The following is a 15767-nucleotide window of genomic DNA, read 5'->3' as shown; positions in this document are numbered from 1 at the left end:
ATGAAATTTGGACACAACCTTTGGTTAAAAAGAGGCCTTGGTGCGTAAAACAACTGTCATTGTGAAAAACGAAGGGCGACTTGCAGGACAGAGCTGCCAACTGAGGAGCACGTCTTTCTGAGATGGTGCTTAAAAGGAAACCTTCCAGGTTAAAATTATTAAGGTGACAGAGTCCTAGGGTTCAAAAGGAGACTTCTACAAGGCTGACAGAACCAAATTCAGGTCCCACAGCTCCACTGGTGGAATAAAAAGGTAATTGGACATGAAAGACCCCCTGAAAAAAGGTGTGAACCTGAGGCAATACAGCCAGTTGACAGACAAGGCCAAAAACTGAACCTTGAGAGAAGCCAATCTCAGGCCCTTTTCCAAGAGCATTCTGTAGGAAGGTTAAAAAAAAGAAAAGAACTAGATGGAAAGGAAAGATGGGAGCACCTCTACTTCCACACCATCTTATTTTGACTTCCAAATCCGGTGATAAGTTTTGGGAAATGTTTCTTCTCTGAACTTAATCTTTATCTGGATGACTTTTTCCAAGAGAACTTTCCTGCAAAGGATCAGGGTTACAGCTGCCAGGCTGTCAAAGCCAGCCGTAGTAATTCCTGATGGAAAACAGGCCCTGGCTCAGAAGATCTTTTCTGAGAGGAAGTCTCCAAGTCTCCAAGTCTCCAGGGTGGTTCTGTTGCCATGCCTAGAAGATCAACATACCAGAAGCCTCTCTGCAAGTCTGGTGCCAGCAGAATTACAGACACGCCCTCTTGGTCTTTTACAACAGCCGAGGCAACATAAGAATCAGAGAGAAGATATACACCAGCCGATAAGTCCAAGGGACTATCGTGGCATCCACTAAGGACTCCTGTGGGTCCTTGGTTCTGGCACCAACCTGCCCACTTTGTGGTTCAGCCAAAAGGCCATCATGTCGAACTCTGGTTGAACCGATCTGTCCACAATCTAGGAGATCACCTCTAGGCAGAGGGACCATGAATGACATGTAGTAGACTTCCAATTATCCACTTCTGGGATAAAGACCACAGAGATGGCTGGAACATGATTTTCCATCCAGCATATGATCTTGGCAGCCTCCTTCATGGCATGATAACTTCTGGTCACCCCTTGATGGTTGATAGGTCCCGATATTTTCGGACTAGACTCTAAAGAGTTTCTGCCTCAGAAGGAGCTGCACTTGAATCAGAGCATTGAATACTGCCCATAACTCTAACGTTGATGGGCAGCCTAGCCTCTTTCTGGGTCCAATGCCCCTGAAGATGGAGGTTGTCACCGTGCCCCAGCCTAATAAGGTTGTGTTTGTGGTTATGGTCCAGTCCTACACTGAGAAGGAACACCCCTGACTGAGATTCCTCGACTGCAGTCAACACAGTAGACTGTTTTTCTGGCTGTTGCCAGCGATTCGACAGTCCCCAACCGAGGATTGGACCTCGACCACCTGGCCAGTATCATTTTGGTAGGATCGTGAGTGGAAGCAAGCAAACTGCACCACTTGGAAACTACACCATTTGTCCCATCATTTTCATGCACCGAAGGATGGAAACCTGCTTGAAGGATAACAATGTCTTCATTTGGTTTTGAACAGTTCATATCTTGTCTTGGGGCAAAAACACTTTGACACCTGGTGTTGAACAGAAGACCCGGAAAAGCCATGCGCTGGGTAGGGATAATGCTGGACTTTGAAACTTATGACCATCCATGTTGTAGCGTTTCCACCATCATGTGCAGATGGGAACAGAAAGAAAGGGGCAGAATTCCCTTCTATCAGGAGATCGTCTAGGTATGGTGTCACTAACAGGAGATCGTCTAGGTATGGTGTCACCATACCTTTCTGTTGCAAAAGCGCTGTCATGACTGTCATCACCTTTGTAAATAGCCTTTGTGCTGTTGCCAGACCAAGAAGATTGTGGTGGCCTTCCATTTTTGGTATGTGAAGATAGGCATTCTTGATATTTAAGGGTGTAAGAAATTTGTTCCGCTCCATCACATTGATCACTGAGCAAACAGACTCCATCCGGAAGTTGGCTACCTTCAAATGTAAGTTGAGGGATTTCAGGTTCAGAATGGGGAAAAATTACACATCTATTGTTTTTATTTTTTTCTGACAAGGTATGAGTAATAACCCAAACCTTTGCTCCCTCAGGACTGGGACCGTCACTCCTAATAGGGATTAAATGACTTCCTAATGGGCCAAACTCCTGGCCTTGTCTGATGTAGTAGTCCATATTTTTACCGCTTTGATCACACAGGTCACGACTGTAGGTCGAAGCAAAGAATCGGAAGCGAAATTATTTTAAATTCTCACAATTATTTATTTTGATTTATCCACCTGTCACAAGCATGGATAACCTGAAATGTTAGGGGAGCTTGAAGACTGGATTTGAGAACCAGTGATCTAAGATGTGTTTTGCTTATTTTAAAGGGTCTTTTTAAATAAAGAGAACTTTTTAAAATGTGTTAAAATTTGACATTTGTAGGAACATGAATGCTGCATACTAATTAAGGGAAAATAATTTATTCAAATATCTTTCATTTTCAGTCATCAGACACAGTGGCAATATTCTCCAAATCAATGTGCTGCTTCTTCTTTAGTATCCGGTACGTAACAGTAGGTGTAAAGCTAGTATACTGTAAGAAAGTGGGAGTAAAAAAAATGTGCAACCAATCAGCAATCCACTGTGCTTTCAGTTTAAGTTGGAAGCTGAGAGCTAATGTGTGGTTGGTATGGATTACTCAGTTGTACCGAATATAAAATGGTTCTATTTATCAAAGTGGATGCTAGAAGTAAGGCGTAAATGTTTCTGACAATCTATAGAGTGCTCTTCTAACAAATGAGCATATAAATGCGTGAAGGATTTTGTTATGATGTAGGACTTTTTTAAAGTGGCTTAGATTGAAGAAATGCATTGCTTTTCTCCATTTAGGAAAACTGCTTTGTAGTGTTAGCTAGTAAATAAGAAGCAGAAGCATATACTTTTTGTCCTAAAATGAAAAAACAAATGACATGATTGTGTTACGTTTTTAATGGCTAGCTTTTGTGTAAACAATGAACTGTGTTCAGTTAGTGTGTTTTTGTATGCGTGTGTATTACATTACCATTGTCAATCTTCAAAAAGTCTCTGCTTTGATATAGTAGTCATAATGTACAGCATGGTGGCTTAGTGGTCAGCACTTTTGCCTCACAGCACTGGGGTCATGAGTTTGATTCCTGACCAAGTCCTTATCTGTGTGGAGTTTGTATATTCTCCCTGTGTTTGCGTGGGATTTCCCCGGGTACTCCGGTTTCCTCCCACACTCCAAAAACATACTGGTAGGTTAACTGGCTGCTATTAAATTGACTATAGTCTCCCTCTCTCTCTCCCTCCCTCCCCTGTAAGCTCCAATGGGGCAGGGACTGATGTGAGTTCTCTGTACAGCGGTGCAAAATTAGTGGCGCTATATAAATAACTGATGATGATTTTAAGTACTTTATAAACGAAATGCATCGGTAAGTGTTTTTACTTTTACTCGAATATAGATTATTTCCATATTTCTGATCTCATCTAAAAATTTTTATTTCTTAATATAGGAAAACCAATATATAAAATAAGGAATGGAAAAAACACTACTATAAATGAAAAGTCCTTTCCCTTACCTTATGAAACGTTGGAAATAAAGGTACTTAATGACTGAATATATGTATTCTACTTGTGCCAGTTTGCAAATTATTTGTGTTTATTTAAGTTTAGCAAACATTGATTTTTGCTGCTCAGTTATACACCTTTATTTTCATATGCTAAAAACTTTTATTAAAAAACTAGACATTTGAATGCATTTTTATTTTTTTGTAATCTTTCAGATATTAATACATTTTGTGTAGGAGCCCTTGAAAACATAGCAGTTTTACTTTTGAAGGTTTTTGATTTGGGTCTTTGGGCTAGATTTACTAAGCTGCGGGTTTGAAAAAGTGGGGATGTTGCCTATAGCAACCAATCAGATTCTAGCTTCATTTATTTAGTACATTCTACAAAATGACAGCTAGAATCTGATTGGTTGCTATAGGCAACATCACCACTTTTTCAAACCCGCAGCTTAGTAAATCTAGCCCTTTGTATCTAAACACTGAGCAAAAAGTTATGTATGAAACTTGGCATGTATAACTTATCAGTACTGTTTGCATTTATCCTAGTGGTGTATGTTAGATTAAATAAACCTTAGTCAAAAATAAGTTTAGTCTGTGAAAGTTGCTACCCTCCAAGTAGTAGAATTGCAGGTGTCCAGGACCAGCAATATTTGTGATCTGCTCTTCCTGTCCTCCATGAAAGCCGGTGCAGACTCTGAAGAAAATGATGCCAGGGGCAAAATGTATCGAGCTGCGATTTGCCTTTTTCAGCAATTTTCTCTGAGTCTGAACCTGCCGATGTACGAAAGTGCAAGTTTACAGTAAATCGCCAGTAAACTGATGTAACCAAAATCAAAGCGATACAAACCACTGACACTACTTTTGGCAATTCTAAAAATACAAGTCACCAATTTTGCAGACTCATCCGAGATTGCTGTGAAAATTGCAAGAATCAACACGCTACCTTTGGGTAGGCGAGATTAGCAAACACATAAGCTTTCCACTGCTGGCCAATGCTAACATAATATGATTATGCTCAATAAAACTTGCATGGTACCTCCTGAGTTCTTGTTTAGATTATTAGTAAATATCTTACGGGGGCCAAATTTTATGAATAATTTATTGGGCCAAGTTTCATTAATGATTATATGCAAGGGATTTTTTTCTATTTTATTATAGTGGCATACTATTTCATTACCAGGTGGGCAATAATAATTTTCTGAAGTGGCAATACTTAATATTTCCAGATGGTGACACCATTGTGGCACTACAAGTGGCAGCATCCACTTCATGTCATTAAGTGTTGCCACATCAGAAAAAAATAATTGCTGATAATGAAATAATTTGCCACTATAATATAATATAATAAAATAAAAATTCCCTTGCATATTATCATTAATGAAATTTGACCCACTAAATTATTCAGAAAATAATTTTGGCTGCCGTAAGATCAACAATTTTTGACCCTCTAAAATAGAAATCATGATTGCCCTCATGATTAAAACTTGTACTATGCCTCCTGTTATGTGAAGAATGGCTAGATAGCCCTAACAGCATGCTTTATTTTATTTTTTTATTTTTTTTCCTGGCGCTTTTGTCTCTAAATTGACGGTGGAGTAGTGTGTTTATTTATTTTTTTATTTTTTTATTGAGGTAGACAATTTCACACAACATAATGGTTACATATTGCGAGTAAAGTACACATGTAAGAATCACAAAATATAAAAGACAATTACAGTGTAACATTCAACATGTTTGCAGATGTTAAATATCTTTCCCATACATTACAAGCGAGTATCATGGCAAGATATACCAAAGTGATGGCACATAGATAGTAACAGCAACAATTGCAGGGACACAGGTCAACACCCCTTGACAATCCACATCTATCTGGGTGGAGTTAGTTCAAAATTCAGCCCAAATTCGTAATTTGTACCAGGCCGTATGATGGAAGATTCTCCACACTTGTATACGTATATATCATGTGGTAATAGACTTATCAGGCTCTCCCATATGTTAAAGAAATATTCAACCCTATTTATTTTTTTTGTAGTGAAGTTTCAAGGGGGGGGGGGGGTCTGTCGATATGGCAAGTAATACTTTTTTACATTCCTTGTTTACCTTGATATCTGGTGGCAAAATGCCAACAATCGCCCATTCTGGGACAAGGGAGTATAATTCATCAGGTGAGTGAGTATCTCCAGACCTGAGTCCAGAACTGTTTGATAAGAGGGCGCTCCCAGAAACACTGCGTCAGATCTGCTCGAGGAGAGCCACATTTTGGACTTGAATGAGTGTCTGATAAACCGATCTGGAAACGCCTGGATGGGGAAAGATAAGCTTTGATATATGTTCATAAACATCTCTGTGTAGGTAATGGCCGGGATCAAATGTATTTGTTTTGCCAGAGCTTTTAAGAGGAAATCTGGAGTCAAAGTGGGAAAACGTTCTTGCCATTGGGAGAGACCCATCCCTTAGAGTTATCATAATCAAACCGGTGACGTAGAATAGAATAATGCTGTGAAATAGCTTGGTGTGACAGGACAGATTTAGCTAGGATTGTATCCAATGGGTTATCCCAATCGTTCGGGGAGAATTTATGTAAAACTGTTCTAATGTTGACATTGAAAATATGCCAGGTTGTGAGGGCGAAGGGGGTGAAATAGAGGAGGCCTGAGCATGGCACATAGGCTTGCGGGTCGTCCTATCAATTGGTGAACGAATTGTGGTGATTCCTAAGTTCTCCCACATTGTGAAGGGATGGGAAGCCATGCAGTCTTGGAAATCAGGGTTGCGTAATAGAGGGAGGTCAGTTGAGGCAAGTGGGTTTAGTCTAAATTGTCTGCAAAGTTGGTGCCAGAGTTTTCGAGTAGTAAAAAGAATTGGGTTATTGTGAACAGTCAGGCAATTTCTGTTCATGCATATGAATAAGGGCCCGGAGGCTCAGGTCAGGTAGAAAGCTCTGGTCTAGCATGGTACAGGTGTATACAAATGTATTATGAATCCAGTCTCGAGGATGTCTCAATCGAGTGGCCTGATTATAATGAGTCACATTTGGTAGATTAAAACCTCCCCTCTCCCTTGGTGGTTGTAGTTTTATAAGTTCAATTCTGTCTTTCTTAGAGTTCGAAATGAATCTGCGAAAAATCGCATTTATTTTTGCCGAGTCTGATTTTAAGAGTAGAGATAGAATTTGAAGTGGGTAAAATAGACTCAGAAATGTAATCATTTTTATTAAAGTGATTCGGCTGCCTAGGAATAAATTTAGTCATCCCCACCATTTTATTTAGCGTTCAGTTTCTGTGATTGCTTTGGTAATAAGATGATAAAGAGAATGGATATCTTTCAGGAGATGGATGCCCAGGTACGTCATGGCAGATTTCGCCCAGACAATAGGAATCTCGTGCGCCCAAGATGGTTTGGTAACACCCCTTGCTATCTATTTTTCAAAATTGCCGTGAAGCCTGAGACAGAACCAAATTCAGCTATTCGAGCCATTAAGGGTTGAAGTGAATATTCTGGGTTAGAGATTTAAATCATGACATCGTCAGCAATTGCCGTCAATTTTAATTCTTGAGTACTGATTTTTAATTCCCTCAAGGAGAGTTCAGTTCTGCAAGACCCTGAGCCATAGTGTCCAAAACCAAATTGAAATGTAATGGAGAGAGAGAGGGCATCCTTGACATGTGCCACGGGACATTATCAAAGGTGGACCCATGAGACCATTAACCAACAGTGATGTGGTGGGAGAAGTATAGAAAGAGGCTTTGAAATCACTATCAAAGCATCTCATTGATACTGTGGCTTGGCCTTTCCTCTGAGATCTTTCAAACGCTTTTTGCACGTCGAGGCTCAATAACATATATTGGTAGAGGGGATTGATGTGGATGCTATTATGGCAGAGATTGCCGAAAGCATACCCTTTACCGAGTGGCATCCGTTGACGAATCCCAACTGATGGGGAGTCAATACATGGGGAAGAATAGTTTGTAATCTATTAGCTAATATTTTGGCCAAAAGTTTGTAATCAATGTTAATTAAGGGTAATTGGGCGGTAAGAGCTTTCTAATTGAGGGTCCTTCCCAGGTTTAGGAAGAAGGATCGTGTGGGCATTATTAAAAGAATAAGGTGGGTGTTCCCTATGGAGTTTACAGAAAAGCTCTGTCAAAATAGGTACTACTTCCCCATGTCAAATCTAAATCAGATTGTTCACCTGTAAGTGTCAGTTTCAGTTATGAGCTCATCAGCTGGAGAGAATTAAATACACTGCATGGTTTGAGTGTACAATAAACTCTGCTTTATTAGTTACAAGTCCCTATCTATATAGCAAAAATCACATATCACAGAAAACTACGCCCCAAAAGATTTCAACCACTCATGCTCCCTTTACACAGATGTTACTATATTCTCTCATTATCACACAGGGAAACTCCCCAGGGGGGGTTGGCTTATCTCCTGTCTATGTCCAAGGTTATAAGCATAGCCTTGCAAATAATGAATTACTACTACAAAACAGGTGCATCTAATCTGTCTTTAAGCTATAACAGAACAAAATGGCTATAAGGCAACAAGATGGCGTTAGCTTCGCAAAATCACATTTCTCACCCACAAAGGGATTTATAATATTCGGCTGTTAGGCCATCCGGACCAGGAGCTTTATGTAGTTTCAACCCTTTAATTGCTAGATCAACCTCTTTGGACGTGTTATCTGCAGCAAGAATCTCCCTCTGATCTGGCGTTAATGAGGGAAGCTTTGCTTCCACCAGCAGTTTAGACAGTAATTGGTGATCTGGCGAACTTCCTGTATATAAAGTTGAATAATAGTCACGGAACTCCGCCAAGATCTTTTCTGAGTCGGTGAATCAACCAGAAGAGGATTTCGATTTGAGTGCTACTATGTGTCCCTTACGTTTATGGAGTTTAGTCATGTTTGCAAGAAGTTTGCCAGCTTTGTTGCCCCTCTAGAAATATTTATTCTTTGAAGTCAATCTGTTGTTTGGCCTGACATGTTAAACTTTACAAGAGTTGTCGCACTTCTCTGTGCGCTGTTAGGGATGAATCTGTTTGGAGTAAGTCATGTTGGTTATAGGTGTCCACTGGGGCCTTATGGAGGGCATTATAAGTTTCTCTTGCCTTTTTATGATGGTCTGAAACATATGCAATTATTCATCCTCGAAGAACCGCCTTTGAGGCCTCCCAAAATAGGATTGGATTTTCCTAGTGGTCCAGGTTATCGTCTAAGTATTTTCCCCATGCGTTTCTCAGAAATTGTTGGAAATGCTCAGAGCCATGCAAATACAAGGAGAATCTCCAAATAGGGCGTTTCTGACCAGACAAAGGTAATTGAATGAAAATTGAGACCACTGCATGATCCGATATGACTATATCGGCTATGTTGACACGTCTAATTAGAGGCATTAATTGGTCCTCCACAAGTATATAATCGATTCTGGAAAACGAGCCATGTACACTAGAATAGTAGGAGTATGAACGGTCTGTCAGTTTAAGCAGGCTCCACGAATCTACCACACCGCACCCTACAGCCAGCCCAGAAAAGTAGTTAGTTAGGTGGTCTAAATAATTTTGCAGTACCCGATCTATCTAGTAATGGGTTTACTACTGACTAAGTCTCCAGCTATTATGAGAATGGTGGTGTCGCGCTGTAGAATCAGTTGAGTTATACAATGGAAAAAATCCTGTTGGGCAGTGTTCGGAGCATAAATATTTAATAATGTAAATTTTGTATCGTTAATTTGAATGCAAACTAGTAAAAATCTACCGTTCGGGTTTATCACCATTTCCTGAATGGTATATTGAAGATGTCTAGCAAGTATAATGGCTACCCCTCTAGATTTTGAAGTGTGGGGGGATGAGATAAAATCCCCAATCTACCCTGCCCGTAAGGTAAGGCCCTCCGAGTCCTTCCAGTGGGTCTCCTGAATAAAAGCTATGTCGATTTATGCAATAGTTTAAGATGCGCTAACTTTTTTTTACGTTTAATTGGAGTGTTAAGGCCACCCACATTCCACGACAATATAGCGACCGTTTGTGGGGAAGGAGAGGAAGATGGGACAGAAATGGAGGACTGCATGACTTAACCTGTCCCCTGTGGGGATTAGAATGGAAGGTGCCAGCCGTGTGTCCCTGCAAACAATACATAGAATGTTGAATAATAAGAAACATTGTGTTTTAAATAACATAAATACAAATCAGTAAAATTGTCAAACCTCAAAACTTTTCCTATTCAAATCTAAACATAAATGATCTCTGGGGGAAATACCAGAGGTCATAGTAATCTTTATCAAATAAATTCGTATAAGCATCGAACAAGAAAAAATATAAACCGGTATTTTATAAAAAAAAAAAGAACTAAAGAGAGTTTGCATTATATAATCAAAGTACATATAAGTAGTTGTCAAAGAAAAGGACCAAATATGTTTTAGTTTTACTCTGTAAATCTCAATATTCAAGGTGGTGTATGCGGTGGTGAGCGAGTGTGTTTCGCTCTACCAGAAGGCGATGTGAGCATTTTAAAGTGGTGTTTCGCCACAGATGGATCATCAAAAATTATAGACGGCCATTCTCAGTTACCCAAAGCTTAGCCGGGTACAGAAGCGAAAAGCGTTTATTGTTATCTGCTAAGAATTTACAAATCTGAGTAAATTCTTTGCGCCTCTGTGTCAACATGACCGAATAATCCTGGAAAATCAATATTCTATTATTAATGACCAATTGTTTCTTATGCCTATAAACTATCAGAATTTTTCTGTGTAATCAAAGAATCTGGCTATAACAGGACGGGGGCGATCATCGCGGCCATCTCTCTATGGACCTATGCGATGGGCCCCTTTAATATGTGGAAAGTCAAATTCATCATGAAGATTGAGGCCTACAATAAGGTATTTGCTAAGAATAGATATTAACTCAGGACCCTTGATCATTTCCGGAATACCAATAAAACGCAGATTTTCTCCCATTGCGATTTTCCAAATCATCTAATTTGCCATGCAGCACTCTGTTGCAGACCCGGATGACAGGTTTATAATATTAGTGGGCACTCTGGGCCAAATTCTTATCATCCTAGTTTATTGCTATGCCCCCTATACTTATCAGATACCTTTCCTCCAGGAACTCTTCAATTTCACTGACTGGTATGCTCAGGGCCACCTGCTACTTGGGGGCAACTTTAATATGCTCCTGGACCCTGACTTCGACAAGTCCCTTGTGACTTACCTTGCATTCACTCTATCCGGACAGCTAAGAGGTTTTCTGTTCTGCTCAAGGAGCACTCTCTTTGACGCCTGGTGGGTAGTCAATAGAGGATACACTTTCTCTTCCCACCCCCATGGTGTTTACACACATATAGACTACTTATTTGTGGACTCCTGTTTAGGTTCCAAACGCTATGGGGCGGAGTTTCACCCATTCACCTGGACAGATCACATGAGGGTGCTTCTCCAACTGGATGTTGCCAATATCCCTAGGTGGTGCCCCTCTTGGCTGTTGGATGACTCAATTTTACCCAGCTCCGCTACCTGTCTAGAACTGTCAGAGGCCATTATGGAGTTCCCGGACCTTACCCCGTTGACACTGTGGGAGGCTCATAAAGCCACCACCCATAGCAAACTTATTGGCATAGCTGCTGCCTGGTACATAGGTTGAAAAGGAGCTTATTGCTATCCTGGAAGCTCGCCCCCTCATTTTTCTCACACTGGGGTTACTGAGAAACATCCAAGAGCTGTTGTCCATAAGGGGCCAACTCGTCTATTAAAAAGCTGCCAAGAGGCACAACCGCAACGTGATCTCTTCCATAAATGATTCCAGGGTCATTCTATTTATCACCCTGACATGATTGTAAGTCTTATCATTTTTACTCTGCCCTCTATGGTTTAGAGGCTTCTTGCTTGCTGCCTCCTGACCAGAAGGGATGGATTGATTACTATCTGCTCTCCTGTCACCTCCCCAAGCTATCCCTGATGGCTCTCAAACATCTCAGTCACTGCCTTATGCTCAATGAAGGTTGCTTTTGCTCCAGCCCCGAAGGCTTCCCAGCAGTGTACAATAAGAAAGTTGCTGGTGTCTTGGGCACCACACTCGCCCTGTGGTTTTACTTCATCCTAGATGGGGGCTCAATTGACTCTGCCACTATTCGTGCTCTGATTACTGTCATCCCTAAGGAGAGCATGGATCCCTCTCTATAGCACCTACGGCCCATCTCTTTAGTAAATGTCAACCTCAATATTTTCGCTAAAATTCTGGCGGAGAGTCCTCCCTGACCCTTGTGCATCCCAACAGTGTTTGTTTTGTCCCCTGGCTGACAGGCTGTGGACAACACCAGATGGGCCATTTATCTAATCCACCATGTCAATGAGCGCGGGTTGCCCTCACTCCTCGTTTTGCTTGATGCTGAGAAAGCCTTTGACCATGTTGGGTGGTCCTTCATGGTGAGAGCCCTTGCTTCCTATGGCTTTCAAGACCGCTTTCTCTGGTATCTTGTCTCTATACCACAGCCCCACTACCTCGCCAGGTGAACGGATGTGTCCCGCCCCCCCCTCTCTCCTTCAGATATACTGCAATCTGCAGGGCTGCCTGTTGCCCCCCCCCCACCCTCCTTTTTGCCCGCATTATAGAACCGCTGGCCTGGCTACGAAGATCCACCTCATCCTGGCCTGGCTATCACTGGTTTAACTGTACCTTCTGGTAGTCATAACATTGCACTCTACGCAGACGATATTCTACTTATGGTCACTAACCCCTTGATCTCCATCCATAATCTATTCCAGGATATTCAATCCTTCTCAACCATTTCCCATTTCAAAATTAATGGTGCCAAGGCCAGACCGACATCATAGACTTTTATATCCCTCCTAAACAAAAGCATCTCCTAGAAGTTAATTTACCCTTTCACTGGAACTCTTCCCATATTGGGTACTTGGGAATCGCTCTCACTAGGAAGGTGTTCCACCTCTACCAGGCCAACTACTCCCCACCCCCCCACCCCTGGATTGATTGTATCAAGTATGACTTGGCTTCATGGAACAAGCTTTGGTCAAGATGAACCTACTACACAGATTATTGTACCTCTCTTGCACCTTCCCCGTCTGGATCCCTCCTCTGATTCTATCTGTGTTGCTAAAAGTCTTTAATGCTCTTCATCTGGTCTAATAAACACCTTAAGAGCCCGCCTCACATTCTCTGCATACCCAACCTACGAAGCTGGTACAATGTGTTCAGTGGCACTTTCCCCCTGAGACCAGGTTTGGGTAGGTCTAGAATCAGGACTGTTAGGGAGCTCTCCGATATGCTTCATCCTATGGCTGCCCCATCACAATGCACGGCCATTACTTGGCCACACATCCGGTGGTTGCCCTCTCAATATAGTCTCAAAGAAGTTAGATGGCCTCTCTCTCCATCTCCTCTGGTCATGATTCTCCTCTGGTCCATCCCTGCTTTTGAACCACGTCTCTCCCGTCAGATGTACTGGTCGGGCCCTGCATCATCCTCCTCAACATCTCCAGAACAGCATCCTTCCCTTCGTTTTACGGATCTTGCTGAACTTCCTGGTCTTTCGATGGGGCAGTTTTACCAATACCTGCAGGTCAGGCACTTTTCACTCTTAAATTCCGAGCACTAGTTAGATCAACCACTCTAATTGAGGATCTCTACCTCTATGGTCCATCCTCAAAAGGTCTTACATCTGCGCTCTAATATCTGCCGTAAATGGGAGTAATATTATAAAGACAGTTTCCAACTGAAATGGGAGGCGGACCAGGGAGAATCTCTGGGCCAGGATGACTGATATGACCTCTTTGAATGGACAGCACAATGCTCTTTCATTGTCCGCATAAAAAAAAAACATGTAAATTGCTTCACAGGAGGTACTATGTTCCCTCTAGGCTGCACAGCATTTATACAGAGGTGAGTGACACCTGTTGGAGGAACTGCGACCACACTGGCACTTTCCTGCATGTTTGAAGCAGTCCTAGGGTTTGCCCCTTTCAACTGTTTCGTGTGAAAGCCGAGCTGCAAGAAAACAGTAAGGCATTAGAGGAAAATGTATGCTCAGAATCAGAAATGACACCAATCCCTGAGGAGGGTCCATCCACAAGTGGTATGTGTAATTGTGACCATTCTGATACTGTACCCATAAAAGCCCCTTTCAGCATTTCTGCAGATGTGTGCCTGAGCAGCCCCCAATTGAGGATGCCACTTTGGAATTAGAAGAGGATGAGGGGAGATTCGTGTAGCCGACGAGGGCGCTAATGAGGATGTTGATGAGGTTGTTTGTGTAAGTCCTGCACCAGTGGCAGCAGTTCTGGCACGTGACAAGAAGAAGCCCATTGTTATGCCTAGGCATAAGACCAAAAAAACACTTCTTATGTGTGGAATTATTTCTACCCAAATCCTGACAACAGTTGTATAGCCATTTGTAGTGTATGTCAAGCCACAGTCAGTCGAGGGAGGGACCTTAACCATCTTGGAACCTCATCCATGTTACGCCATTTGACGCAAGTTCATGGCAAGGTGTTGTGAAAACCTGAAGGTTATGGTACAAAAATAACAAGCACTCCATCAGCTAGGACCCTTCTCTCACCTACATACCGACGGCTGCAATCTACACCCACAACACCGTCCTCATCAATATCCTCAGTAGCGATCGGCAACTGTACCAAAACGTTTGTAAAAATGTACTAATTAAGCTCCAAAATGCCATTCTGCGCACTGTACACTTAACCACAGATATGTGGACAAGTGGAGGTGGCCAAACCAAAGATTATATGACTGTAACAGCCCAATGGGTTGGTCATTCGCCTTCACAAGCAGGAACAGCAGCAGCATGTACACCACTACGTAACATTTCTCACAGGAAGGCTACTCTTTGTATCACCGCCTTCACGAACAGGCATACAGCTGATAATTTGTTACAAAAACTAAGGGATGTCATTGATACATGGCTTATACCACTTGGACTCTCCTCAGGATATGTTATTTCTGATAACGCCAACAATATTGTGCGAGCATTACAGCTGGGTGAATTCCATCACATTCACTGTTTTGCTCACACAATAAACTTGGTGTTGCAGAGCTTCTTGAGAAATAACCGTGAGGTGCAGGAGATGCTTTCGGTGGCCGGTAAAATTTCGGGACATTTCCGACCACAGCATGTAGGAGATTGCAGCAGCTCCAAGAAAAATTTAACTTGCCCTGCCACCAACTTAAGCAAGAGGTGTTAACAAGGTGGAATTCCAACCTGTACATGCTTCAGAGGATGGAGGAACAGCGCAAAGCCATACAAGCGTATTGCACAAGCCATGACATTGGGGAAAGAGGAGAAATGTATTTCACTCTTGCACAGTGGGGAATCCTTTCTGTGCTGTGCAGGGTGCTGAAACCCTTTGAAGTTGTGACGTGTGAAGTGAGTTCAGACTCTGCTAGCTTGAGCCAAGTCATTTCCCTTAATTCGACTATTGGAAAAGCAGCTTGACAAACTGAAGGAGGAGATGAAAGAAAGTAATTCTGCAGTATGTTGACCTTGTAGATCAAGTACTTAATTCGCTTCGTAATGATCCAAGAGTTATTAAAATCTTTGAACTCTAATCACTACGTTTTGGTTGATCCTAGGTTTAAGACCTACATTGATACTTTGCTTCAAAATGACTGAGATGTGAACATTTGCAATGAGCTATTTATCAGCAAGTTGTCCGCTGAACTGGGCCTTGCCTTGACGACGTCTCCTCCTTCAGTTTTTCAGGCAGCTGCTCCTTGGAAAAAATTTAACTTTCCAAAGAGAAGCAGGGATGACGCAGGTGGCAGACCACAATAGTTTGACATCTGGCCTGGTTTAAAAGATTTTACCAATAAATGTGACCTTACCCATAACTCCATCCAATCCTACTATTAACATGCAAATAATGGTGGAGGATTATTTTCAAGAGTTAATTGATATGGAGATGTCAGACAGTCCCTTTCCACACTGGGAAGAAAAACAAGCCATTTAGAAACCCATGTACGAACTTGCTTTGCAATACCTAATCTGCCCACCCTCCAGTGTGTGCTCAGGAAGAGTATTTAGCACAGCCAGCCGGGAATCATGTCAGTGATCTACGTAGGAGGTTACTTCCGATAACTACATCTTCCACGAGGAAGGCCTTCACCGGCAAAT

The 15767-nt window shown here is 41.9% G+C and overlaps 1 protein-coding gene across 5 annotated transcripts in view; it reads left to right on the top strand.

Annotated features, from left to right (window-relative positions):
* Positions 1-15767, top strand: part of LOC142150157 (uncharacterized) — a 115525-nt gene that overhangs the window by 38188 nt on the left and 61570 nt on the right. For all 5 annotated transcript variants that reach the window (XM_075205361.1, XM_075205363.1, XM_075205364.1 and 2 more), the window contains exons 8-9: positions 2543-2601; positions 3572-3660. In XM_075205361.1, coding sequence (XP_075061462.1) covers positions 2543-2601; positions 3572-3660 — 148 coding nt within the window. The remainder of the gene's footprint in view (positions 1-2542; positions 2602-3571; positions 3661-15767) is intronic.

Source organism: Mixophyes fleayi, chromosome 4, assembly GCF_038048845.1.
Source record: "Mixophyes fleayi isolate aMixFle1 chromosome 4, aMixFle1.hap1, whole genome shotgun sequence".
Lineage (NCBI taxonomy): Eukaryota > Metazoa > Chordata > Amphibia > Anura > Limnodynastidae > Mixophyes > Mixophyes fleayi.
The sequence above is the reverse complement of the archived record's forward strand: the minus strand, read 5'-3'. Positions and strand labels throughout refer to the sequence as shown.